General features: G+C 45.2%; 2 protein-coding genes across 5 annotated transcripts in view; one reads left to right on the forward strand and one right to left on the reverse strand.

The window, feature by feature from the left end:
• Positions 1–9,338, forward strand: part of TMEM31 (transmembrane protein 31) — a 28,896-nt gene extending 19,558 nt beyond the window's left edge. For 2 of the 3 annotated variants that reach the window (XR_008377733.1, XM_053581243.1), the window contains one exon: positions 8,342–9,130. Coding sequence is in view for 2 of the 3 variants with exons in the window: in XM_053581243.1 (XP_053437218.1) it covers positions 8,342–8,493 (152 nt within the window). In the remaining variant the exon portion in view is untranslated. Of the gene's footprint in view, positions 1–8,341; positions 9,131–9,206 lie in introns of those variants that run through there. The other variant, XM_053581244.1, reaches the window with a different exon arrangement.
• Positions 570–25,828, reverse strand: LOC128578552 (glycine receptor subunit alpha-4). Of its 2 annotated transcripts, XM_053581232.1 has the most exons (9): positions 25,758–25,828; positions 21,560–21,690; positions 21,213–21,280; positions 20,339–20,562; positions 20,143–20,225; positions 18,498–18,638; positions 14,699–14,913; positions 9,123–9,272; positions 570–2,339 (listed from the first exon to the last, which is right to left on the reverse strand). In XM_053581232.1, the coding sequence occupies exons 1-9, from the start codon at positions 25,826–25,828 to the stop codon at positions 2,049–2,051; spliced, it is 1,374 nt and encodes a 457-aa protein (XP_053437207.1). In that variant the 3' UTR covers positions 570–2,048. The 2 variants fall into 2 exon arrangements, with proteins under 2 accessions (XP_053437207.1, XP_053437208.1); XM_053581233.1 differs by lacking the exon at positions 25,758–25,828 and having other exon boundaries at positions 570–2,336; positions 21,560–21,687.

The raw sequence follows: 25,828 nt of genomic DNA on the forward strand, positions 1-25,828 counted from the left end.
CAAGATCTATAACAAGTAGAGCTCTGTGTAATAAGCTCATCTCCATAGTCCACCCCCACTACCCCCGCCTTCGGGCTGCAACAGCCTGACACCCCAGCCCCGCTATGGAGAGTATCAAAGAGATACTCTCTGCTCCTTTCAAAAGGGTATTGCTTATGGTCTCTCATTGATTGGCACTACCTGGGCAGAAATGGGAAAACGGGGGCTCTCTGCCCTTCTCAGTTCAATCTCCTTCCTTAAGCCTGTTCTTTAGTTTTAAATCTCCTTAGCGCCAGGGTGATAATGTAAATAAAAATCATGTCTAGACTGGCTACCCTGGTCATCCAAGAAAACTCTCCTCAAAGCCAAAAGACAGATAAGAGCAGTGTTTCAGTGGAGAGGCAAGAGCAAACAAGCTCAATAGGAAAGAGAGGGAAAACCAAGTTCTTGGTTTGATTATAAGATTGCCTTTGACCATTGGATTTATTGACTTTCAATTTGAAACACCACATAGAGAGAGGGAGGGGGAAGGGAGGGAAGAAGAGACAAAGGGGGGGGAAGATTGGATTTATGTGGTTAATTATTCTAGCTCCAGTGAAAAGGAAAAGTATCTAAGGGATTATTTGATCACCTCTTTCTTCTAGCTGTTAGCCCCACATTTTAATCTCTACTGTTTCAATTACTCACAGTTAGGTAACTTTAACTCAGTGTGCCAGACACATGCATCTTTATGTCCTAGTGGTATGTCAGGCCTGAAATGGGCTCTTTCCACATCGACCCTCTCTATTCTGACATTTCTGGTAGCTTCGACTGACAGCTACACCTCACTGTGAAAGGAGAAGGAAAGCGAGACAAGGGTGAAGGAATGACTCTGACTCCTGGCTCTCTACCTTCTACGTCTGCTACCCTGAGATTGGTCAAGTCATTGTTTGTTCAGGATGCCTACTTCCTCACCAGGAATCTTGAAGCCTGCTCTATCCTGAACAAGGTTGCATGGCACCACTATTTGCTCGTGAAAGGGAGGTGAAGGAGCAAATTGGAAAGGAGGGATCCTGAAAAATAAAGCAACTTTGGCAAAAAAGGAAACAAATGAAAGTCTAACCAACTGAAGACTCTGAGGATAATTTCTTTATTCTACTCCTCCTGGGTCCTACTACCTTGAATCTCACTTTTCTTGAAAGTTTCTGGCATTATCAAATAAGTTTCTCAAAGAATAACCTTTTCTCTCTTTTTATATTCCTTAGCAGTCAAACAGACCATGTCACCATGCTAGTTAGGTAGGAATAGAACACATATTTCTGAGACCAGGAAGTTCAGGTGGATCTGGAAGGGTGATCTTCCTGCGAGTCCAAGGTTTCTACCCCAATTCTGGCAGTTTGGGGCTTCCCAGGAGACTTGAACACATCTCTGTGGGGTCATAAGTAATGCCCTAGCCCAGTGTATCCCATGATTGCTCCAACCTTTTGACTTTGCCTTCTTATTGCAAGGAAACCTACCTGAGTCACATAGGGCAGCACTTGTGGATAGAAAAGACTCCATCTTGGAGCCTGCAGTAGGAGGGACAGAGGGCAGAGTAATGGCCAGGTTCTGGGTGGGAGAGGGCAGGGCGAGGAGTGGTACAGATTAAAATGACAAATGCCAGAATCTAATAGCAGTGGTCTGAATAATCCCTGCTGGAGTATTGGAAAACAGAGAGGGCAGAAAGTCATCCCAGCCTCAGAAACTTAGCCAAACCTTAGTCTCGTGAGAAATGGGAATGTATGGAGAAAATCTAGACTAGGGTAGATAAGCCATCTTTGTAAATACAGCAACCACTAGCACCATGCAGTATAGGCCCACATAGCTTTGGGACTGGTAGTTGAAGTTCTGAGTTACGAGATCAGGAAGAAACTTTCCAAGCCCCTAATGGAGTCTAATGGAGGGGAAAAGCCACCCAGGAGGAAGCAAAAAGCCAGCAGCCAGACTATCACAGCGGTTCTCAACCTGTGGGTTGTGACCCACAGGAACTGTATTAAAGGGCCGCAGCATTAGGAAGGTTGAGAACCACTGCTCTATCACCTCTACCCTATTCACAATGCCTGGTGGATATCTTCTGACTGCAGCACTTTATAAACAACCCAGTAAAAGATATTGAAGATGAGGAAAGTAAAAGGGAAGACGGCCCGGGAGATGGTGTCAATTCTCTTGGCTCGGTCCACATAGAGTTTCCTCATGGTTTCTCCTTCCCTTAGAAGAGGAGCTGGAGGTTGGGAGCTATACATGCCAGAACCTTCCATTGGAGCCCCATCTCTTGCCTGCAGGCAGTGGCCCAAGCCATAGCCCCGAAAATAGAAGCGACTTTCTCGGATGATATCTTCCTCCTGAAGGAAGAAAAGGCAGAATTTGAGGTCAAAGCTCTAAGGCAGAGGGATCGAGACCAAGCCACACATTAGTATCTTGTAGGTGACGCTATGTAGACAAGGTGGCTGGGCATACAGGTGCATTACATCCTTTTTACTGCTACAAAACTACTCATAAGATAGATTTATGCTAAGCAGCTGTCTGTAGTATGTGGTATGTATGGTATATGTTATGATTGCATTTGCAGATAGGCCTTGAATTGCCTTTGAAAAATGCATAACATCATTTAGAGCCATCTAAAACCCAAGGAAGTACCAGCTGCTGTGAGAGGGATAGCTTAATGTCAAGTTATTTCTGACTGGTAATAAACAGAAATACAAAATCATTAGACAGAGAAGCTGAGATATTTAAACTTACTACATTCAACTTTAATGACTTTTAAAAGCCTCAGAATTAGTTCTGCTTGTACATCATATCTTTTTTTTTTTTTTTTGAGACAGAGTCTCACTGTGTTGCCCTCGGTAGAGTGCCGTGACGCCACAGCTCACAGCAACCTCAAACTCCTGGGCTCAAGCGATTCTCTTGCTCCAGCCTCCCAAGTGGCTGAGACTACAGGCACCCGCCACAACGCCTGGCCACTTCTTGTTGCAGTTGTTACCATTGTTTAGCTGGCCAGGGCCAGCTTTGAACCTGCCACCCTCGCTGTATGTGGCCAGTGCTGCAACCACTGTGCTATGGGCGCCAAGCCTATCATAGCTTTTAAAAATTATGCTGATTTAGGGCAGCCCCTGTGACTCAAGGAGTAGGCCACCAGCCCCATATACCAGAGGTGGTGGGTTCAAACCTGGCCCTGGCCAAAAACTGAAAAAAAATTATTCTGATTTAAAGCTGAAACTTCCAAAACTTAAAAATAACCTAATGGGTTATCTAAATTAGGGTAAAGCTGATCACTCCATTGCAGCTATGTGTGCTTCTCTGTAAATCAGCAGATCTGAAATAGGGTCAGGAATCCAGGGTAACATTTATTACCCCATGCATATTCCATTCATAGACAATACATGCACTATGATAAACACATTAACACAGAAGAGGTAAACTTCATATAAGCACTAAGTAATGTGGCAGACGGCAGAAAGGCCATTTATGTAATAGTCAGCTGACAACCTTAAGTAGCTGTAACACAGCTGGAAGCCAGGAATTAAGGACAGAAAGAGAAAGAAATAATAAGAGATGGAGACAGAGATCAAGATAGAGATGGGGTGTGTGTGTGTGTGTGTGTTTGTGTGTGTGTGTTTTGGGGGGATGGGGGGTGAGAGAGAGAAAGAGAAAACACATACCACATGTGCACACCAAAGCCCATAAGTGATCAACAGTGAGAGCTTTACTTACATGAGGCCCTCAGGCCCCCACTCATACCCTACTTACTCTTATTTTATATAAAACCCAAAGAAGCCTAATCTTATTTTACTTCTAAAGAACAGAGTTGAGAAATAGTTTCTTCAAAGATGGTTATTATTTTTAAAAGTATTGATAGTTTTGGAGTAAGAGCTTCAGCTAAGAAATCACCTGAAGTATAGTGGCCCCTTGTAGAATGATGCCAGCTACTATCTCAGCTTGCCCAGGACTGAGGAGGTTCCTGAGACTCTCAGTGCTAAAACTGAGAAAATCTAAGGAAAATGAGGAAAAACTGGTCACCCTACAAGCTACCTCAGGTATTTACCATAAACTGTAAGAATGTGATACATGTATATCGCATGGGTATAACATAGATATAGACAGAGTGTCCCTATAGTTACCCCGAAAATCACTATACATAAAGGAAAATTGCAGCTAAATGTACATTTATTTACAAAATATTCATTACGAATTTTTACAAAGAAGTGGCCAACATGTAGAGAATATTTTGTAAATATTTTGTAAAATTTTGTAATGAATATTTTGTAAATAAAGGTAGTACATTTAGCTACAATTTCCCATTTCTTTATGTATGGCAACTTTTTTTTTTATTAAATCATAGCTGTGTACATTAATGTGATCATGGGGCACCATACTGTATGGCAACTTTTGAGGAGACTTTTGGGATACCTTGTATATAAAATGTGGAGAGGTCAGGTGTGGTGGCTCACGCCTATAATCCTAGGACTCTGGGAGGCCAAGGCGGGTGGATTGCTTGAGCTAACAGGTTCAAGACCAGCCTGAGCCAGAGGAAGACCCTGTCTCTGAAAAATAGCTGGGCATTGTGGCGGGCGCCTGAAATCCCAGCTTCTCAGGAGGCTGAGGCAAGAGAATAGCTTAAGCCCAAGAGTTTCAGGTTGCTGTGAATCATGATACGACAGCACTCTACTGAAGGTGACAAAGTGAGACTGTCTTAAAAAAAATATGGAGAAAGTAGTTTTGTTTTTATTTTTGTTTGAAAAAGAGTCTCACCCTGTTTCCCTGGAGTGGAGTACTGTGGTGTCATAGCTCACAGCAACCTCAATCACTTGGACTTAAGCAATCCTCCTGCCTCAGCCTCCCAAGTAGCTGGGACTCCAGGCTCCTTTCATAACACCTGGCTCGTTTTTCTATTTGTAGAGACAGGATCTCGCTTTGTTCAAGCTGGTCTTGAACTCCTGAGCTTGGGGAGTCTACCCACCTTGGCCTCCCAGAGTATTAGGATTAAAGATGTGAGCCACTGAGCCTGGCTGAAAAAGTAGGTTTAAACACTCTGTACACTTAGGGGGACCTTTGTCATTGTAACACATTGAAAAATGGCTTTATAGATGAGATATTGGTGTGATGGTTCCCAGTAACCCTTGATTATAACATCACCAGAAACTGGCCTGTCATTACATAGGCAGGCATGCTCAGTCCAAAGATTCACCATCAGATCCCATCTTTTTGCTCTACTGCCAGTGGGCTCATAGTACAAACTCAGGAAATGGCATCATGCTTGTTAACTGCTGTATCCCCAGTGCCTAGCACTGTGCCTGGAACCTAATAGGCACTTGGTAGATATCTGCTGAATGAATGAATGGAATGATGAGCCATCATGTGCTTCAGAATATAGAAAAAAGAATGGCTTTTTGTTCTGCTGAAGCCAGTATCCTCTCCTCTCAGGGTCTCAAACTGAAGCTCCAACTAAGAAGAGAATCTTACTGTTACAAAGTGCTTGGGAGGAAAATCAATTACTCCTTGCCCCATCCTGCACAGTGGCCTGATGCCCTTTGGTCTCTAGAAAGGGAGTGGTACTTTTAGTATATGAAATAATCTAAATCTGCCCACCAGAGAACTTTGCTGCCCAGTCCTTGATTTTGTTAGTCTTTGTGGAGAATGTACATGTGTGGGCCTAAAACAACTCACTATTGCAGTTATACTTTGACTCTGACTTACAGAGGTGGCGCAGCCTCAGGCCTCTGCTCAAAGTGATTTCTATAGCCTCATTCATCAGAGGCCTTTGCTCACCTCACATGTATTTTCTATTCCATTTTCACACTATTCTGACAAGAGAGGTCATACCAGACCCATTTCAGAGATGAAAAACCAGAGACAAAATATCTCACAAAGAATTGAAAAATGGGGGTGGGGGGGTAAGTAAATGATTTTCTCTCTTTCTGTCCAGTTAAGGGTCCCTCAGGCTACCCTGCTCCCCACTGCTCACCCCTTTCTCCTTAGTGTCCCAGCTAGAGGATATAATCATAGAATGTTTGCCAAAAAGCTCTAAAGGAGAAAGTTGGATCCAACTGCTATTTCTGCTTCTATAAATCCAATTATTTTTCCCTTTTCTCCAATCACAGTAAGTCTAAAGGGAATTATTTGGAAATAGTTTTCAGGCTGGAAAAAGCCATTTCACATGGGAGAGAAAATATGACCTATGTAGAGTAACCTTCTTTAGACTTTTTTTGATTTTAACATTGTAACTCTTGTAGTTGAGGAAGTAAAGATGGATGGCCTGAAATCCAAGGGCAAGGGGTCCTGCGCTTAAATATTATTTATTTAGGCCAAATTCTGAGGGCATCTATGTGTTTGTGCTGGGAATGGATAATGGAGATTTAAATGCCACTTTGTGGCTTCCATGGCTGTTAATCTACAGGGGAAGAGGGCTGAGAAGCTAGAGGGGAAAGATATTCCAAAACTAAGCTGGGAAGGGAATGCACAGTATAGGAGGTAAGGTGTGGAGATGGGAAAAGTAAGAAAAAAGATTGGAGATTTGGGAATGGAAAAGGGTGCTAGAGTATGCAGAGATGTGACCAGAGTTCTGGGACCAAGCCTCTGAGAGGACTGGGTAGTATTCTGAAATTTCTTCCAGTTCTCAAGTTATTCTACTAATCATGGCAAGGCTTTTGGTTTGTCCAGTTTGAGAGACCTGTAAAAATTTGTAGGCTGGGTTATGTGGCTGCTGTGGGCAAAGCCTGGTGCTAAAGCCTGCTGAGGTGATGAAAAAGAGAGCTTCTCCCTTCTCCAGGAAGCTCATAGACTACCTGGGAAGACAAAGTATGAGTACAGTGAAACAAGTAAACCACTTTAGACAGTGATATAGAAGGAGACCACCATGGGAATGGGTGGTTAAGGAGGGATTAGAGAAGAAAAGGATTATATCTGGAGTTGGGTGAACAGTTGGCTGGCTCCTAGAATACTCCCAATTTGCTCTTGGGTAAGGGTTCCCCTAAAATATTATGGATTTCTCTCCCTCCTCCAACAGGGCTTGTCTCAGACAGAGGACTTATGCTTCTCTACCTGAAACAGTAAGGCCCAGAGAGAGGTTCTAGAAAAGGATTAACTCTCCATCAACTTTTTCAACCTGCTCAGTACCTCAAGGATTCCTGCTACAGGCAATGGGATGGCAATGTCATTAGAAGATATGAAAAAAGGAATATGACTAATAGCACAGGTTTGGTTTTATGGTTTTAATCACATTAATAATAAGCTGGCAGCCCACTTTCATGCAGGCTCCAGGGTCCTAAGCAGGGAGGGCCAAGGCTGCTGTTGTTAACTTTGTAATAATTAGCACTGGTTATGACAGGCTGCATTATGAGCTCAGGAGCAATCTGTATGAGCAGGAGAGGACAGGCTGTGGGCAGTTGGGAGTTGGAGGGATGCAGGGAAGGAGGTGGGACTAGTGTCAACCTGGAGTAGCTCTACAGTAACTGTGGCAGCTTTTTGTTGCTGGGACATCCACATAAGCAATTTAGCTGGTAAAAGGACTCTGGATTGGTTGGCAGCCTGCTTTTCTTTTCCAAGGTAGGGATTCAGAAGGCATCAAGACAGAACCCCCTAGAAACTCTTTAAGAGATATAACTCTTAAGGATAAGAGTTTGGTACCTGTGGCATGTCTGACACAGCTAAAGAGTGGGTGGGGATAGTTAGCTTATGAGAGGGAGCATCCTCTTTTCTTGCCCTTTGGCCAGTTCTGGTCTGGTAAAATCCTACTCAAGGGGATGCAGTTGTGGATCAATCCACTAGAGGGCATACCGCCCAGGGCCAAAGGAAAGGACTAAAGCAAGGCAAGAATTGATAAACTTAGACAAATCATTAGATGAGACAGTAGCCCTGCTCTCAGCAGAAAGGGATCTTAGCAAGTGACATGAAACTACGGACTTGGTTTGTGAGATATTTTTAGTGTAGATATATGATAGGGGTGCCCTGGAGCAGCTGATGTGGGAGATGAAGTGTTAGAAAGAGTCCTTATGCTGGTGTGACCTATACAGCCTAGAGCCAGGATTTTAACAGTGGGTTCAGATCATTGTCTCCTATGCACCCAGAGGTCATTATGCATTTTGTCCCTTTGGTTTTAAAGTCTCGGGATTAGGCAGAAAACATGGAGTCAGATAAACCAGAACTCTGTATCTCTGGTGATTAAGCAACCAGTATGTAGCTTAGCAAAAGCTTTCAGCTTGGCTCATAATTGGACACCTGCTTCTGTGAGAGTGGCCCAGGCACCTCGGTTGTCATGACAACTTACCTAGCACCTATCGTCTGGGCAGTTGGGGGGATAAACTGCCTCTGTTGTCATGACGACAAGATTCCTCTTATGTTTCCTCAGGTGATCACTCTACTGTAGAAGAAATGGGATTAACAAACAAGAGTGAGGGAGAACAACAGCTCAAGCCCAACAACTCTGATGCACCCAATGAAGATCAAGGAGAAGAAGTCCAACAGCAAGAAGAGGCAAGTTGTGTTTCATTTCCAACTTAGTTATGGGGACCTCTTATAATGCTTTTCTAGAAAGGCACCAATGCCTGACTCTTAAATTCTTAACTACCAATTTGCGTTTGATAAACTGGGGTACCTTCCTCTGGGGTTGGGTAAGATCCAGGAGTAACCATTACTACTTCTCAGAGCAATCTCATATTGGCTAACTTGGTAAGGGTTTTTTTGTTGTTGTTGTTTTTGCAGTTTTTGGCCAGGGCTGGGTTTCAACCCGCCACCTCCAGCATATGGGGTCAGCACCCTACCCCTTTGAGCCACAGGCACCGCCCATAAGATCAACACACTTTTTTTTTTTTGCAGTTTTTTTGATAAGGTTTTAATGCTAGCTAACATACCATTCAGTGCTTACTCTGTGCAACACACTGAGCTATGCACTTAATCACTTCTGTACTGTTTCACATGGACTGATGTCCCATTGGACAGATAAGGAAACGGAATTAAAGAGTTTCAAGTCTTAGCTTAACTGTTACTAGCTTGAGACTAGAATCTGGGTCTCCTGACTGCCTGTCTAGTCCTTGCACCCTTAGATGCAAGGTTGGGTCTTGGTTTATGGGAGTTAGTAGGGGGGAAGGAGTCCAAAGGAGAAAGGAAGTGGGCCCCTCCCTAGTACTCACCATGTGTTGGCGCCTCTGCCTTCTTCGAAGTCGTATGAATTCTTGATGCTGACGGGAGACAAAATTGACAGCAGCATACTCCAGTAGGGCAGCGAACACAAACAGCAGGCACACCGCCATCCAGATGTCGATTGCCTTCACGTAGGACACCTACAACATCCGCCAGCAGCACAGTCAACCTTCTTGGAGTCCTTCCATGGCCTATCGAGTGGGTTTCCAGCCCATATCAATTGCCTCCTGTTCTCCAGTTTTATCCCGAATGTCTTCTGGTATTTAAAGAAGCTTTCCACGATATGTCCCATTGTCTGAAAGCCCATGTTGAAGAGATCGGGCTATCCATCATCATCCACCTCTCTGCACTCTCCACCCTCTATTTCCATCTACCTGTCCTTCCCATACTTCTTTTCCTTTCTTTCTTTACTCTTTTTGTACTTCTGCTTCTGCTTCTGATTATTCTTTTCATTCTTGTCTTCTTCTGATTCTTTTCTTTTAATAAACAGCAAAGAACATCAACACTGTGTTTGTTTGCCCTCTGTTATCCCCTCTTATCCTCACAACCACAGTGCTAATTGGGAAGGGTTTAGGAGTCCAAGGTGGACACGTGAAGATGCTTAAGGCCTAAGATTACCCAGTGAGAAGATAGCAGTAGGATTTGAGAGTTCTGGGCTTTCATTTACCTAGCCTATAGTCTGACTAACTAGGAGCTCCTTTCTTTCCCTCTTCTATTGCTGTTCTTCCCTTGACACTGTGTTTTTTCCTGTGCTCTTTGTGAGATGCCCAGCTGAGGAATTGAGCTTAGTATGAACTGTGGCCTCATCTCTCACTCTGGAGAGGAGAACAGGGCAGGAATCTCAGGGTCACACTTATCCCTTGTAAGGATGCTTTGCTAATTGCAAAGCATTGCTTTGCAACAATGCAAGATAGGCTCCCACCTATCTCGTTCCTATTGCTCTCCTCTCACTACCTGCCTTGGCAGCCACTAAGTCAGTGGTTCTCAACCTTCCTAATGCCGTGACCCTTTAATACAGTTCCTGTGGGTTACAACCCACAGGTTGAGAATCATTGCTCTAAGTACTTTTATCTCTCATTTCCCTTGTGAAGGTTGAACACTGGTCTCTCCTGGAACAGTGTTGCAGCTGGGAGGGGCCAGGAAGGGGGACCGAGCTTCACTTTAAAAGATCCTTTCACCTCTTCACCCAGATTGCCTCTCTGCATACTTTTGAGCCACTGAGCCCATAGTGCTCCCAGCAGGAGGAGCACTCAAGACAGGCCACTTCTTTCATCATCCTCTGCTATGTTGGACAGAGAGGGTGCTGCAGACTTCAGATAAGGAGTAGGTTTCACTGGTTAAACCTTCAACCTCAGTGCTTCTTAACTAGAGACAATTTTGCCTACCACAAAGGCATTTGGCAATGTTTGGAGACATTTTTGGTGGTAGACTTTTGGGCTAGTGGTGGCTACTGGCATCTAATGGGTAGAGGCCAGGGTTGCTGCCAAACATCCCACAGTACACAACCTCCTGCCTGACCCTCAATGTACACACACACAAAAAAAACAAAGAATTAGGCTTGGTGCCTGTAGCCCAGTGGTTAGGGCACCAGCCACGTATATCGGGACTGGCAGGTTCGAAGCCTTCCCGGGCCTGCTAAAAACAACAATGACAACTACAACAAAAAAATAGCTGGGCATTGTAGTGGGCACTTGCAGTCCCAGCTACTTGGGGGGCTGAGGCAAGAGAATCATTTAAGCCCAAGAGTTTGAGGTTGCTGTGAGCTGTGATGCCATGGCACTCTACCCAGGGTGACATAGTGAGACTCTGTCTTCAAAAAACAAAAAACAATTAAATGGCCACAAATGGCAATAGGGCTAAGGATGAGAAAACCTGCTTTACCTCTTTTAGGGCAATGTCATTGAGATGGTGACTGTGGGTTACTAGGCCACCCTGATTAAACATCTTTTGGTGTCTCCACCACTTTGCTACTTAGTAAAAAATCATCCCATTTCATTCACCATCCCTTTGTCCTACTGTACCTCAGGGATGTCAAATACCTCCTCTGAAGACCAATAACTAGTTAATGACAAGGGAGGGCCATCAGGGCTTTGGACCATCAAATGAAAGTACACCCTAAGCACAAGGAAGAAGTCTTGTTAATGACGAGCATGTCAATAATACATCTTTAAAAATCTCAGGAATCTGTACACTGCAGGCTTCTTAAATGGTCTCCCTGCATCTACTCTTGTTCTCCAAAAGCAGTTTTGTTTTCAGAATGTAAATCTGATCATATCAACCTCCTGATCACAACACTTTAGTGGTTCTCCATTACCCTTATGCTACAGTCTATGTTGTTCTCCATACTATGACATCTGGCTTCTGCCTACCTCTTCAGTCTTACCATACCTCTTTGAATCTATGATACTGCCATGGTGAACTATTTCAGTTGTTTCCCAAGGAGCCAATCTCTCTTCCCCTTTATTTTACCTGGATAACTTTTACTTATCCTTCAGCTTTCACTTTAGATACCACATCCCCTGGGAAGCCTTCCCTGTCATGAGTCTATATCAGTTGTCCTGCTATATGTGCCCAGGTTATCTACACCTTCGTTTATTTTTTTTTATGTTTTGAGACAGTCTCACCATGTCACCCTGGGTAGAGTGGCATGGTGTCATCATAGCTCACAGAAACCTCAGTCTCTGGTGCTCAAGTAATCCTCCTGCCTCAGCCTCCCAAGCAGCTGGGACTGGGACTACAGGCACCCACCACAACACCTGGCTGGTTTTTCTTTCTTTCTTTTTTTTTTTTTTTTTTTGTGGTTTTTGGCCGGGGCTGGGTTTGAACCCGCCACCTCCGGCATATGGGACCGGCACCCTACTCCTTGAGCTACAGGCGCCGCCCTAGTTTTTCTATTTTTAGTAGAGACAGGGTCTCACTCTTGCTCAGGCTGGTCTTGAACTTCTGAGCTCAAGCTATCCACCTATCTTGGCATCCTAGAGTGCTAGGATTACAGGTGTGAGCCACACACCTAGCCATTCCTTCCACTAGACTATGAGCTCTTTGTTAGCAGGCAGGAACTGTTTTTTTGTTCACTGTTTTATCTCCAATGGCTGAGTGCCTTCTACATAATAGTTTTTTAATGAATGGATGGATGGATGATTTTGCAATGTGTTTGTCTCTGCTGACTTCTGCTTACTCTCTTTGCCATACTCAACAAGAGCTACTACCTACCTGCCCCAAGAGATGTAGCCCGTTTAGATTACAGGATCTAGAGAAAATTTGATCTTTCCTCCTTGCTGCAACTTTAGGTCTAATCTGCTAGTCTTTGGTAAAAGCTTTCATTAAGCCAATCCATTCTTGTCTGAGCCACCTGCAATTGAGGCAATCAGAGGCCTGGCAAAATGATGGTAATCATTGCCTTTGGGTGGCCCCATAAGGACAAAGTAGGAGCGGTTTTCTGGGAACATGGGGAATGGCCACCCTAGCTGAGTTTTCTTACAAAGTAAGATTCTGCCACTCTCATCCTGAACACTAAAGTTTTATTTGGGGTTACGGGGATTGATGTGGCTTTCAAAAGCCCCTGGCCTGGCCTCATCTCTTTCTTTGGGGCTCCGACCAAACTAAATGTTATGCAAACTCAAGAGTGAGTAGACACTACCTGGCTTACTGAGTCTCTTGCTCTGTGAGGCTAGCTAATGAGGGTATTTGGTTTGGGGTACATGCCTGGATATTTTTCTTACTGGCCAATGAGGCCAATAAAAAGTTATTAAAATCTGACAAGAAGGTGCCAAATGCTGTAAACAAACAACCCTCTAACAAGCTCCATTTTTTTCCAAATGAGGAAAGTAAGTTATTCCTGGGAGCAGATGGATGCTGTTCACTCACAGGAGGGGACCAGAAAAGGAAATTCTCTTGGCAAGAATAAGGTATAAATTGTAGTACATCCTTGCATTAGAGAAAAATCTCCTTGTGTGGCAGAGGCAATAAAGTAGGGCAGGGTTCTTAGGTCTGAACTACTTTTCTGCCTCTGGTCTTCATATAAGGCCTCTAGTAAAACACAGCTGTCACAGCCCAGTCTGGCCCTGTTGCCCTTGCCTAAGTCCAGCTTGCCTCTTAGAGCCTTGTCAATGTTCCTGTCCATCGTGGAAATACATTTACCAGAAAATGATCCCCGGTAACTTTTCCTGGGATACTTGATCCTGATCCGAGCTTTAGCACTGTTTATCACTACTGGGCTTTGGACTGCCTCAAAGGTTTCCTGGCAACTCAAAAATAATTGGGGACAACACCAGCTGCTTTCATTCCAGATCCATCACTCAAATTTTTTCAACCATGACACCTAATAATAATTGTTAACATCCATTGAGCAGTTACTATGTGCCAGACACTGTTCTGTGTGTTGATACATTATTGATATTTCATAATAACCCTCTAGAAGAGGTAATATTCTTATTCCCATGTTACTAATGAGATTGATAGTTTAAAAAATTTACTGAAGTTCGTGCTATTAGTTAAGTGATGAACTGGGGACTCAAACCCAAATCTGCCTGACTGTAATCTCCTAATGTCAACTACTAGTCCATATAGTACATTTACACGTTTACCAGGATGTCCCAGATTACCCCCTGTTTAAGTCCTTAGTAAAACATCTTATGAGAAGCAAGCACTAAGAGATGGGAGATCACAGAGTCTGGTTCCCGACAAATCAGAGCAAGAGGGAATATGTTCACTGTAAGATCCACAAGAAATTGTGTTTCTTTCATTGCCCATTATTTCTTCATGACACGGTACAGTGCCAGGCACATAGTACATGTTCAATAAATATTTATTGAATGAATAAATAGCCTTCTCAATTTACTCAGAGCCTTATTGACTACAAGGATGTTGCAGTGACCTCTAAATTCCCTGATGACCTGAGGCAGGGAAAACCTTTGCTCAGTCTCATCAGCACAAATATCTCTGCATAATCAAAACATCACCAGGCCCCAGATGACCAAAGTCCACTAACTCTAATTGCTATTTTCTACCTCAAAATGTTCTTATCCTGAAAGAATGGGCAGTGTCTCTAGAGCTCTTTACAATTGTATCTGATTTCTGAAATAGTAAGAGGACAGAAATTGGCTCAAAATCCTGACACTTCTTTCGTTATTTCTTGTAGGGGATGACCTTAAGAAGGTCATTTTACCCTTCTGAGATTTCTTTATTCTCCTTATCTGTACCACTGGGAATAGTACTTTCTACATGCTAAGGGTCTTTTGATCTTGGACATGCTAATGTTGCCTGACGAGAGTCAAAGTAGGTAAGGCACTGTTTCCACTCATTCCCAAGCCACATAGCATTAACTCCAGCCTCCACATTGTTGGCAATATTATTAGCAGTATGTTAATAACTGCAGGTGGCTCAGACAAGAATGGATGGGCTTAATAAAAGCTTTTACCAGGGAAGGAGAATGCAGTACATAAGCTTTTGCTTGGTGGCTTTTATCAACCTTAAATCCAAGGTAAATTGTGAGCAGGAGGGCACACAGAATGAATGGGAAATGGAGAGCCTTATAGCAAACAAGTTCCCTTGCATGTTTCCTCACCTTAGGCAAAGAGGCCCGGGAGCCAGAGCTCTGGGTGGTCATGGTAAGCACAGTGGTGATGCCCAGGCCCACACGGGCAGGAGCAGCATCCATGTTGATCCAGAAGGAGACCCAGGACAGGATGACAATGAGTAGGCTGGGAATGTACATCTGAATCAAATAGTAGCCCATCTGCCGTTCGAGGTGAAACTTTACCTCGATGCAGGTGAATTTCCCTGTAAGGAAAGAGGTAAGGTATCAGGCTTCAGATCCCCAGCCTGTGGCTGAGCCAGGGAAACTAGGGTAAGACTAAGGCACCTGATCTCTGCTGGCCAACCTCTGAGTACCTCAGTTGGGCCAATAAACAAGCCTTTCAAAATGACCCCAAGTAGTGTCAGATGTATGTACTATGGAAACTCCTAGAGCTAGTGGCCATCAAAGACCTGGCCTCTTGCTCCTAGCACTTTTGTTTCGAGCAGATGGCCTTTCACATGGCAGCATAGCAATGGATAAAGAATAGGAAGTCTCCAGAGTCAGTCATAATGCTTAGGTTTGAATCCTGAACCTTCCATTTATTAGCTGTGTGACTTTTGGCAAAACACCCAAGTTTTTCCTTGGGGTGTTTGGTTTCCTGGCCTATAAAACAGTAATCACAATACCAGCTCCATCACTGGGCTTTTGGAAAAATTAAATGAGATATGTATTTGAGGTGCTGGGCTCACAGGTATCTGTTATTATTGTTATCACTATTAACAAAGCAATTAACTGAGCTCCACTCAGCTCTCAGCATCCCTGCCTGCACCTGCTAGTACCCCTGACTCTCTCTAGCAGCAGCAATTCCCTGGGATAAACACTGCCTGTGTTTTAAGCAAGTGATGACAGCCACATAGCAAACATCTGGAAACAATTCCCAACAGAGACCAGCTCTGAACAGCAAGCAGTGAGGCCCCACAGAGCGTTAGGTAGCAGTATTCTATTCTACCAACAAAAAGTGCATTAGCCCCAAGCACATAGATCCATGCTTTGCCTCCCCTGCTAGCCTTCTTCACTTTATCCTACTTCCCATGACCCCAGGGCTAAGAAAACACTAGGTTGGAGCTTCTCATAAGCAGAGGTTCAGGACAACTCAAGCAAAAAGGAGGGGATATTTATTTATTTTTGACCCATGCTTAGTCTTATCAGGCCTACTTGACTCCTCAAGGTCAGTGATTTCACCAATGACTGATTAAGGCTTTGACATGATGCTGAGACCACCTACCTTACCTTACCCCACCCAGGCTTCTCCCAGCAACATGCCTTTACTAAGTACCTATATTTTCTTTCCCTTCCTGCCTTCCCTTCTTTTCTTTTTGTAATTGTGGTTCGTTGTTTTGAAACAGAGTCTTGCTCTGTTCCCAGGCTGAAGTGCAGAACTGTATCATGACAGCTCACTATAACCTCAAATACTTGGACTTGAGTTATCCTCCTGTCTCAGCCTCCCAACTGGCCAGCATTACAGGTGCACCAACCACACTAAGTTAATTTTTCTATTTTTTGTAGAGATAGGGGTTTTACTCTTGATCAGACTGGTCTCAAACTCCTGGCCTCAAGTGATTCTCCCACCTTGGCCTCTCATGTCTGTGCTAGTATTATAGACATGAGCCACCATGCCCGGCCAACAGTTTTGTTTTTATTACAAAATTAACACTTGTTTAATATAGAAAAATTGAGAAGTAGAGAAGGAGTAATAATATTCATAAGATTATATTCATCAACCTCCTACTAAGCAACTTGACCTTATGTACTTTATCTCATTTAGTCCTATAGCAACTCTTTGGGGTAAGTAAAATTATCTCTCATATCACTGATAGGGATACTGAGACATGAAGCTATTAAGATGTTTCTCTCTGGGCACAGTGGCTCACGCCTATAATCCTAGCACTCTGGGTGGCTGAGGCAGGTGAATTGCTTGAGCTCAGGAGTTCAAGACCAACCTGAGCAAGAGTGAGACCCTGTCTCTGCTAAAAATAGCAAATGTAACTAGGCATGGTGGCGGGTGCCTGTAGTTCCAGCTACTTGAGGAGCTGAGGCAAGAGGATCACTTAAGCCCAAGAGTTTGAGGTTGCTGTGAGCTATGACGCTATAGCACTCTACCAAGGGCATCAAAGAGAGACTGTCTCTGAAAAAAAAAAGTTATGTTTCTCAAGGACACTCAACTATTATAGTAAATATTGGAATCCAAATTCAGCTCTATCTGCTTCCAAAGTTCTTGCTCTTATCCACTGTATCCACTTATCTTTAGAAACATTTAATTCTATTTCCTTCCAGGATTTTTTTTTTTTTGCTGTTTTGGTAGGAGTTGGGTTTAAACCCACCACCTCCAGCATATGGGGCTGGCGCCATACCCCTTTGAGCCACAGGCGCCGCCCTCCTTCCAGGATTTTTAAATGCAAGTTTTTGGTTTGTATTTTTAGTACTATAATATAATCATTTGGTGAAAATAACCCCAAATCTTACCTTTTTACACTTGTACTTTCCCACGTTGATTTAAGCACCTTGTAGACTCCTTTTTAAGGTCTGCATACTATTCCACCAAGCAGATGCACTATGTAATTTACTTATCCTCTGCCCTATTGGTGGATATTTAGAACAGTTTAAAGTTTTTGGTAATATAAACATTGACTCAGAAGCCCTCTTGTGGTTTAAAGTCAATGTGATATTCTGGAATATTTCCTTGTAATACATTCCAAGGAGTAGGATTCCTGGATAATTACGTAGGAAGAAAAAATTAGTTTCTAAAGTTTCTCGTAGTATCTTTCCTGGACTACTTACATCAGAATCCTCAGGATTCCTGTTAAAATGCATATTTCTGGGCATTAATCTAAGCATATTTAATCAGAATCTCTGAGAGATAGAAACCAGAAATCAACATTTTAACAGTCTCCCTTGAGGAATATAATGCACACCAAAGTTTGAAAAACACTGACCTATGTACACAATGCCAATTTTTTCCCCAAAAAGGTTATACCAATTTTGACTCCCACTTGCATTTTCTAAATTCAGTGGCCTTTTTCTCTCCTCATTCCCACACCCCCACATATATGCACATACATATTCATGGGGCAGCACCCAAAGCATATCAGTGCACCACAAGTCGGTCCCAGGATCTTGCCTCTTCAGCCTATTGCCTCTATCCCAGGGTCAGGGCTCCTGGCAGCTTAATTGCCAGGGGAAATGAGGAGTTGCAAGAGTGCAGACGGTCTTAAAGAATCTGCAGGAAGCAAATGCTCAAGCTGGAAAAGCAGCCCTTCTTCACTTTTCAGCTCAGTTTCACATCTAGGAAAATAAGCCAGCTCATGAGGGCTGGGCAGTGTGGTAGCAGTGGGTAAGCTGGTCATTGCCCTCAGGTCTGTTCCGTCCTGGTTCAGCATAGCCACTGACTACTCTCAGGTGGGAATGCCCTAGATTCCACATTAAGTTGGCCCTAGGAAAAGAGGGAAACTCCTGCCATCCACTGTAACAGGCCCATTTGCTCTGCAGCATGTGACAGGGACAGGAACAGGAACTGTGGAGTTACACAGATCTGAATTTGAATTCCAATTTTTCCAGTTACTAACTATGTCCCTTGGACAATTAATTTGACCTCTTATAACCTTGGTTTTCTTTTCTAAAAAAAAAAAAGGTGATAATAATTGCTACCACGTTGAGATATGATATGTGAAGCACCTGGCACCACATGTGGCATAGATTGGGCCTTCAATAGAGACTACTGCCTTGTCCCCTTGCCTTGCATCTGAAGGTTGTCCCGTGGCTCACAGCCAGTAAAGATCCTGGTTTTTACCTGTGTTGTAGTGCTTGGTACAATAGCCTAGATCCTTCTCATCCCGCAGGATAAACTGGGGCAGAGTCAGCCCCTCAGCCACTTGGACAGCAGGAGCATCTTCCAGCCACTCAAACACGAGGTCATTCATGGTGTAGCCAACTGAAAGTGACAGAGATGGCAGAGGGCTGCAGAGTGTGGGTGTTGGGTGGGGATAGAGAAAGGGTTAGAACTGGTGGGAGAGAACAGGTGAGGATTTAGGCCTGGGGTTTAGAAGCTTCATGCTCATCTTAGAAAGGAAAGCTTTTTTGAAGAGGGCATTTGATCATTATCTCATGGGCCCATCCTAAGTTGGTAAATCAGAAAGATTCAAGACTCCTACCTAGTTCTCAAGCTCAAGGAAGGCTCAAACAGACATTATTCCGGCAGACCTAGAAAGCAGGTCAAGAAGGTTGGAAAGATGTCAAGGAACCCAGCTGGGAGCCTCCTGCCATATCTCAAGCCCAGGGGCGTAAGCATGTGTTCCAACCACATGTCTTGATCTGAGCCAGCCTCAGATTCACATTAGGGCTTCTGTAACCTCACCTCAGGGAGGAGAGAGCTATTTATATCCTTCCAGTCATGCATGGGACAATGTGCATACAACAGACTCCTAGCCAGGGCTTTGAATTAGGACAGATTGAGAGCCAGTATCTGAACATGCCAAGTTGTTCACAGATAGCTACCAGTTCCTGAAGGCTCATGCCACATATATGACTATATTCACACATGTCATGTAGGGATGGAACAGAAACACCAAGGCTCACAGACATCCAGTGTAGGGTTTTGACACAGAGTATCTGTGTGACTTTGGGTAAGTCACTTCACCTTCTATAAAATGGTTTTAGAGTTGTTGTGAAGGGATAATGAGAGGGTTGATATGAAAGTGGTTTGTGAACTCTAAAAAGCTGACCACATAGGACATATTCTATTCTTCACAGTTATTATATGCTGGAAACAGCCTTACAAGCCTTCTGCTCTAAACACCAAGTGGATGGATCTTGATCTCACAGACTTCCCTCACCCAGGAGATGGAGACAGGGTAGAAATAGGTAATGGTCCATCCCTGTCATCCTTCAGCTCCTTTGCACTTTGGGCAGCCCCTAATGGCTGGCACTCCTGCTATAGAGGAGCCATTGGCTGATTTCTCTGCTCTAAGCACTGTCCTCAGCCTAGTACTGTCATCTCCTATTTCTCTACATAGCTTATCTGTGTTCATGGGGAATCAGGATTCAAAGAGTTCACCCATCTTGCCCACACTGGAATTTTTATAGGCACCTTTAAAGTCTTAACCCAGGGGAGTAAAGGTAGAATGACTTTAGGCACTATGAGATGGAATATATCTTTGGGCAGAGAAGGTGCCCCTCAAATAGCCCCCCACAATAAGCACAAACACATGTGTGTAAGGCTGGCATCTCTCTATTCCCTGGCCCTGTGGAACAGCTGGACCAGCAAATAGTATGCAGATGGAGAGGCCTGACTCCTAGTTTCAGTTGGGCCAAGAATTGACTGAGTGTTCTTGGGTCCCTTCCTGCTCTGGATGGTCCTTCTGCCTTGTGAGTACCATGGGCTGGGTTAACTTGCTTTCATTCCAGGCCTTGCTCTGTGACTCCCTAGAGACACTTACAGCTCTCCAACTGCATTGTGCAGGTCTGAATGTCCATGGGGAAGTTTTTGAGATCCATTGGGCAGGACAAAATGAGGGTCAACCTGTGAGGATAGTAAGATAGAAGGGATATCATTTTTGCTGGAGCCCATCACAGCACAGAGGAACCCTCCTCCCATCCCTCAGCCTCCATCTCCTGGCCATTCACCAGGTGCACCTGATGCTGTAGAGCACATTCCCATTCTTGAAGATGCGCAGTAACTTGTTGTCTGTGGTCACTTCATGGAAGTTGGCCCCTTTCTCATTGGCAAAGAACAGGTCTGGTTTCCAGATGGAGTCCAGCATGGAGGGATCGAGGTCCAGAGAGTCATCAGGATATTCTCGGTATGCCAGGCGTGGGTCATTCCACTGCTGCCGCAAGAAGACATTCACCCGGTAATCCTGGGAAGGTGCAGAGATGGGCCCATCAGAGTCAGTGCTATTCCCAGGGCCCAACCTAGCCTGCATGGGCAGGAGAGCCAAGAGGAAGAAATGCTAGGAGTGCTTTTCCAGGGGCAGTATGCATTTTCCACTGGAGAAGGAGCCTATCTTGGGCTGATATGGCAAATATGGGTAGAGAAAGGCCATTCATTTAAGTACCTACTATGTGTCAGACTCTCTGTTAAGTGGTTTCTTTATATACATCTTCTCATTTAAACCTCACACCAACCTTGTGAGGAGAGTGTTATCATGATCTCCATTTTACAGATGAAGAAACTGAGATAAAGATTTAAGCAATTTGTCTAAGGTAACACAGCTATGGGATGGCAGAGTCAGGGTTTGAACACCCAGATTTGTCTGACTCCAAAGCCTGCGTTCTGCACCAAGCTGGTTCACATGTTTGACTATTTGCTGTTTAGGCCAGTGTGTCTTTAGCAATGGAATTCCAGGGCTAGGGAAAAATGTCCTCCCAGTGACCAAATTTAGACATTCCACGGTGTTAGCCATGACCATGAACAAGGAGAGCATGGATGAGGGAGGAAGTGCTTACTATCAGGTGGGCTTCTCTCATTCACCCTAGAGTGGAATGGAGGAACAGGGAGACCCCTTACCATGGTGGTTTCGGTGACGGAGCCAAAACTGTTGATGAAGATGTTGCAGGTCACATTCACAGGTGGGCCTGAGGGTAGCAAAGCACAGCCCATTGGCAGAGCATTCCAGGAGACTGGGAGCAGGTTCCAGAACTTCCTCCCTTAGCTTCAGGCCAGGGTACTCCTGGGAGAAGGCAGTGCCAGCTACACAGGCCCATGAGCAAAAGGGAGAGGAGGCTCCATCTGAGCTGTAAGAACCCTGGACCTCCAGCCTTCTTTACTTGGAGCAGGTTGATAGGGTCTGGCTGGGTAAGTGTGCTACTGAAGTGCTAGGGAGGAGGGACTTTTGTAGGATGAAGGTTTCTTACCTTTAAAATTGGGCCGAATCCTGGCATCATATCCAGATGTTCGCCCCATAAGCTTGTCTAGGAAATCAGAGGGGGACATGGGCTGGGACCCCTTGGCCCCAGATTTGATTTCTTCTTTTGCTAAGGCTCCCCTGCACAGGAGAAGTAAAGAAATCTGAGACCAGTTGTATTCTGCATTTCTCACAGACTCTCTCACTCCCAATCCCTACCCACCTCTGGCTGATTTCCCCATGAGGCAGGATAGGAGAGGATGGGTTTCTGGGTGCCATTTGCAAAATGAAAAGAACAAAAACAGCCATAAATCAACATGGCAGCTCATGAGTCAGTACTACAAAAGTGCTTTCACATAGATTAAACCTTTGTACTCTTACAATTCTCAGTGAGATGGGGGCAAGAACTGTTATTTCCACTTTGTAGATGAGAAAACTGAGGCTTCAGAAGGAGACGTGACTTGTCCAAAGTCACAGAGCTAGGGAGTGACAGGGTTAGGAACCAAACTTTGAGCTGAAGCCTTGTCTAGTGTTCTCTTTGAGAGCACCTGAGGAAGAGTGATAGCTCACTGGAAAATGATGTGGCTGCTGCAATATTTTGCCCACCTGGCCTAAAGTTTCAGTTGCTTGGTCTTAATTCTGGGCTGCTCAGGATCTATAACCCAGCTTCTGAAGGAGTCTTGGTTTCTGGTGCATGCTCTAGCAGGAAGTTCTGTTTTGAGCTGCATTTTAGTTCAGGGCTATGGCTGTTGTAGGCAGGTGAGCTAGTTTCGACAAATATGGTGGAAAAGCGAGACACTGGGAGCATGGGAAAGCTCCCCAGTAGGGTGGATGTGCTGAGGTCAACTTCCTATCTTTTCCTCCTTAACAGTTTGATTTTGAGGAAGGATCCAGTGTGCTTTGGTGTGGCTTAGAAGCCAGCCCCCTTCTCTTCTGACGAGTTGCCAAGAGCAACAAAGCCCCTTCCACATGCCTGATTACCAGCTAATAGACAAGGGACCAAGGGTTCAGCAAAGCCTTGGGGGCAGGGGTAGAGTTCAGGGTGGACTCCAGGCTAGGCTAGGTACCTCCTGCCCCATCCTGCCATTATTGCTGAACCAGATAGTAGTACTGCTGCTACTGTACTGTGGGGCTGGGCAGCAGGATGACCATGTCCTCCTAGGTCCTAGTATCCTTTGAGCCAGAAGGCCCCTCTTTCCCAGTAAACTCATGCACAAGCCATTGAGCAATAGAATAATAAAAAGGGTTAAGGTGAGTGGTGCCTGTAGAGCAGTGGGTAGGGCACCGGCCACATATACCAAGGTTGGCAGGTTCAAATCCAGCCTGGGCCAGCTAAAATCAACAATGACAACTGCACCAAAAAAATATCTGGGCATTGTGGCAGGTGCCTATAGTCCTAGCTACTTGGGAGGCTGAGGGAAGAGAATCGTTTAAGCCCAAGAGTTTGAAGTTGCTGTGAGCTGTGACACCATGGCACTCTACTGAGGGCCACATAGTGTGACACTGTGTCTCAAAAAAAAAAAAAAAAAAGGATTAAGGCATCATAATAAATGCTTTGCACATCTCATCTAGTTTAGTTCTCACAGAGCCCTCTCAGATAAGTGTTATGATTATCCCTATTATATAAATGAGACTAAGGATTAATGAGGTGAAGTGACTTCTTCATGCCCATATAGCTAGTGAGTGGTAAAGTCAAGATTTGAACTCTGAGCTATTGACTTCTGTGGTGGCTCACACCTGTAATCCTACCACTCTGGGAGGATGAGGTGGGTGGATTGCTTGAGCTCAGGAGTTGAAGATCAGACTAAGCAAGTGCAAAACCTTGTCTGTACTAAAAATAGAAAAAAAATAGCCAGGTATAGTGGCAGGTGCCTGTCATCCCAGCTACATGGGAGGCTGAGGCAGGAGGATCACTTGAATCTAGGAGTTTGAGGTTGCTCAGAGCTAGGCTGGTGCCACAGCACTCTGCCCAGGGTGACAGAGTGAGACTCTGTCTCAAAAAAAAAAAAATAGCTCTATATATCACAATACTATGATGCAGACAGCCCCGGGTAGGTGGCCAGGAGCCAGAGTGGAAGTCAGTGACAGCCCCAACCTGACCTCCTAGAGTTCAGTGACAGCCCCAACCTGACCTCCTAGAGTCCTGTATCCTTGAATCACCCTAGCAAGAGAGAGGATAGAGGTCTCCCTGACCCCTAGCAGAGGCTTCCACAGCAGGTGGCCTAAGTAGATCTGAAAATCCGAGGAGGCTGGTGGTGGTGCTGGAGCAAGCAAAAGTCTGTGACTTTAACACAGAATGTCCACGCTAGCCAGGTGCTGCTGCTGCTGCTAGCCACCTGCCACCTGGCTGCTGGGAGGCCACATGGTCCTGCACATGGAGCAATTGGACCCTTCCTACCATCTTCAGCCTCACTCTCAGGTCACCTCTTTTGTTAGTCCCAGCCCTTGCACCCTGGCACAGGCTGTGGGCTCAGCTGTCTTGGACTCCAATCCCTGTTGCAGCCACCTCTTCTGGGGCTACTTTGTCTGAACACCTAAGATAATAGTCATTGTGTGCAGCCACTCCTTCCTGTCTTTCAGTCCCAGAAAGTCCCCCACACTGGCAGGACCTAGGAGGCTCCAGAGTTGAGAGTCTTTTCATGAAAAGCTCTGGGGTAGGGTGGGGAGGGAATTCTTCTGCTGCTAGGTACTTGAGTGACCTCAGACTGGTCATTCCCCCTCGCTAGGCCTCAGTTTCCATATATTCAATGAAAGACTTGAACTCCAGACTCTCTAAGGACCCATCTTTCTCTTGCTTCCTCCACTCTTTAAGCTCTAATAGGAATGTTGCTACTGTAGCTCAGGCCTTGAGGCAGCCCATCCTCCATGAGAGCCAGCAAAGTCCAGCTGAGTGTCCCCTGCTGCCTCAATCCTCCTGTCAACCCAAGCTGAGCTGCCATTCCACTTTGAGCTGAATTTCACCCTTCAGAAGTTTCCTGCTTTACTCTGCCGGCCTGCCTGCCAATGTGTCTGCAAGCAGTGGGCAAGCAGCCCTGGGTGCTCCTTAGATTAAGAGGTAGAGGAAGAGAATGCTGTGGTAGCACTCACTCCCTCCTCCTTGGGAGGCACTCCTCTTATTTTTTGAGAAAGAGTCTCCCTATGTCACCTTGGGTTGAGTGCTGTGCCATCATAGTTTACAGCAACCTCAAACTCTTGAGCTCAAGCAATCCTCCTGCCTCAGCCTCCTGAGTAGCTTGGGACTACAGGTGCCTGCCACAACGCTCAGCTCTTTTTCCTATTTTTAGTAGAGATTGGATCTTGCTCTTGCTCAGGCTGGTCTCAAACTCCTGAGCTCAAGCAATCCACCTGCCTTGGCTTCCCAGAGTGCTAGGATTACAGGCGTGAGCCTCTGCGTCCAGCCATGAGGCACTCTTATGACCAGGTCAGTCCAAGCCACAGCCATCTTTCCTGCTCAGATCACCCTGACAACATAGACTGAAGCCTGGTCTAATGAGTAAGGGGCAAGTACCTTACCGTATCCAGGTACTTGGTGTGGTGCCAGGTACAGAAAGCTCAAATCATGTCTTGTCTACAAGCCCAGGAAATAATTGTTACTTGATACCCCCTCAAGGGATAGTGAGCAGCCATGTGCACATAGCAGGGTGACAGTAGAGAGCCAAGGTTGGGTCATCCCAGCTCTATTCTGATGCGGTATTGGGGCAAACCCCTGCTACCTGAAGCCTCTTAGGTAGGCAGCTGACAGATAGTGCTGTTATTTTTAGGGATCATGACAGTGTGTGGCCCTACTAGTAGGGAGACAGGCTGGGTGACAGGACAGACAGTGCCATTCTGGGGTTCAGCTATCTGGCCCCTACCCAAGCTCAGGAAACTCCTAGCCATGCATAAGCCTTTCCACGGGCACTGGGGACTTGACTTTTTTTTTTTTTTTTTTTTGCAGTTTTTGGCCAGGGCCGGGTTTGAACCCGCCACCTACGGTATATAGGGCTGGCGCCCTACTCCTTGAGCCATAGGCACCCCCCCACACCCCCGCCCTGACTTGACATCTTTAATGAAAAGCTCACTGGTCTTGACCAGGGAGGGTGTGTCCTACCCTGGAGCCCTCCAGAGGGGGCCTTTGTGCAAACTTAGAGTAAACTGTGCCACACACCCCAGCTTCCCCCCAGCTGGTGTTTGCATGCACCTCCTTCTCACCCCCACACTCAGCTCACCTGAGGAGGACCTGCCCTGTCAGGGTCCAGAGGTAAAGGAAGGAGAGAGTTGCAGGAACAAGAGTTGTCAT

The sequence above is a fragment of the Nycticebus coucang genome, chromosome X, assembly GCF_027406575.1.
Source record: "Nycticebus coucang isolate mNycCou1 chromosome X, mNycCou1.pri, whole genome shotgun sequence".
Taxonomy (NCBI): domain Eukaryota; kingdom Metazoa; phylum Chordata; class Mammalia; order Primates; family Lorisidae; genus Nycticebus; species Nycticebus coucang.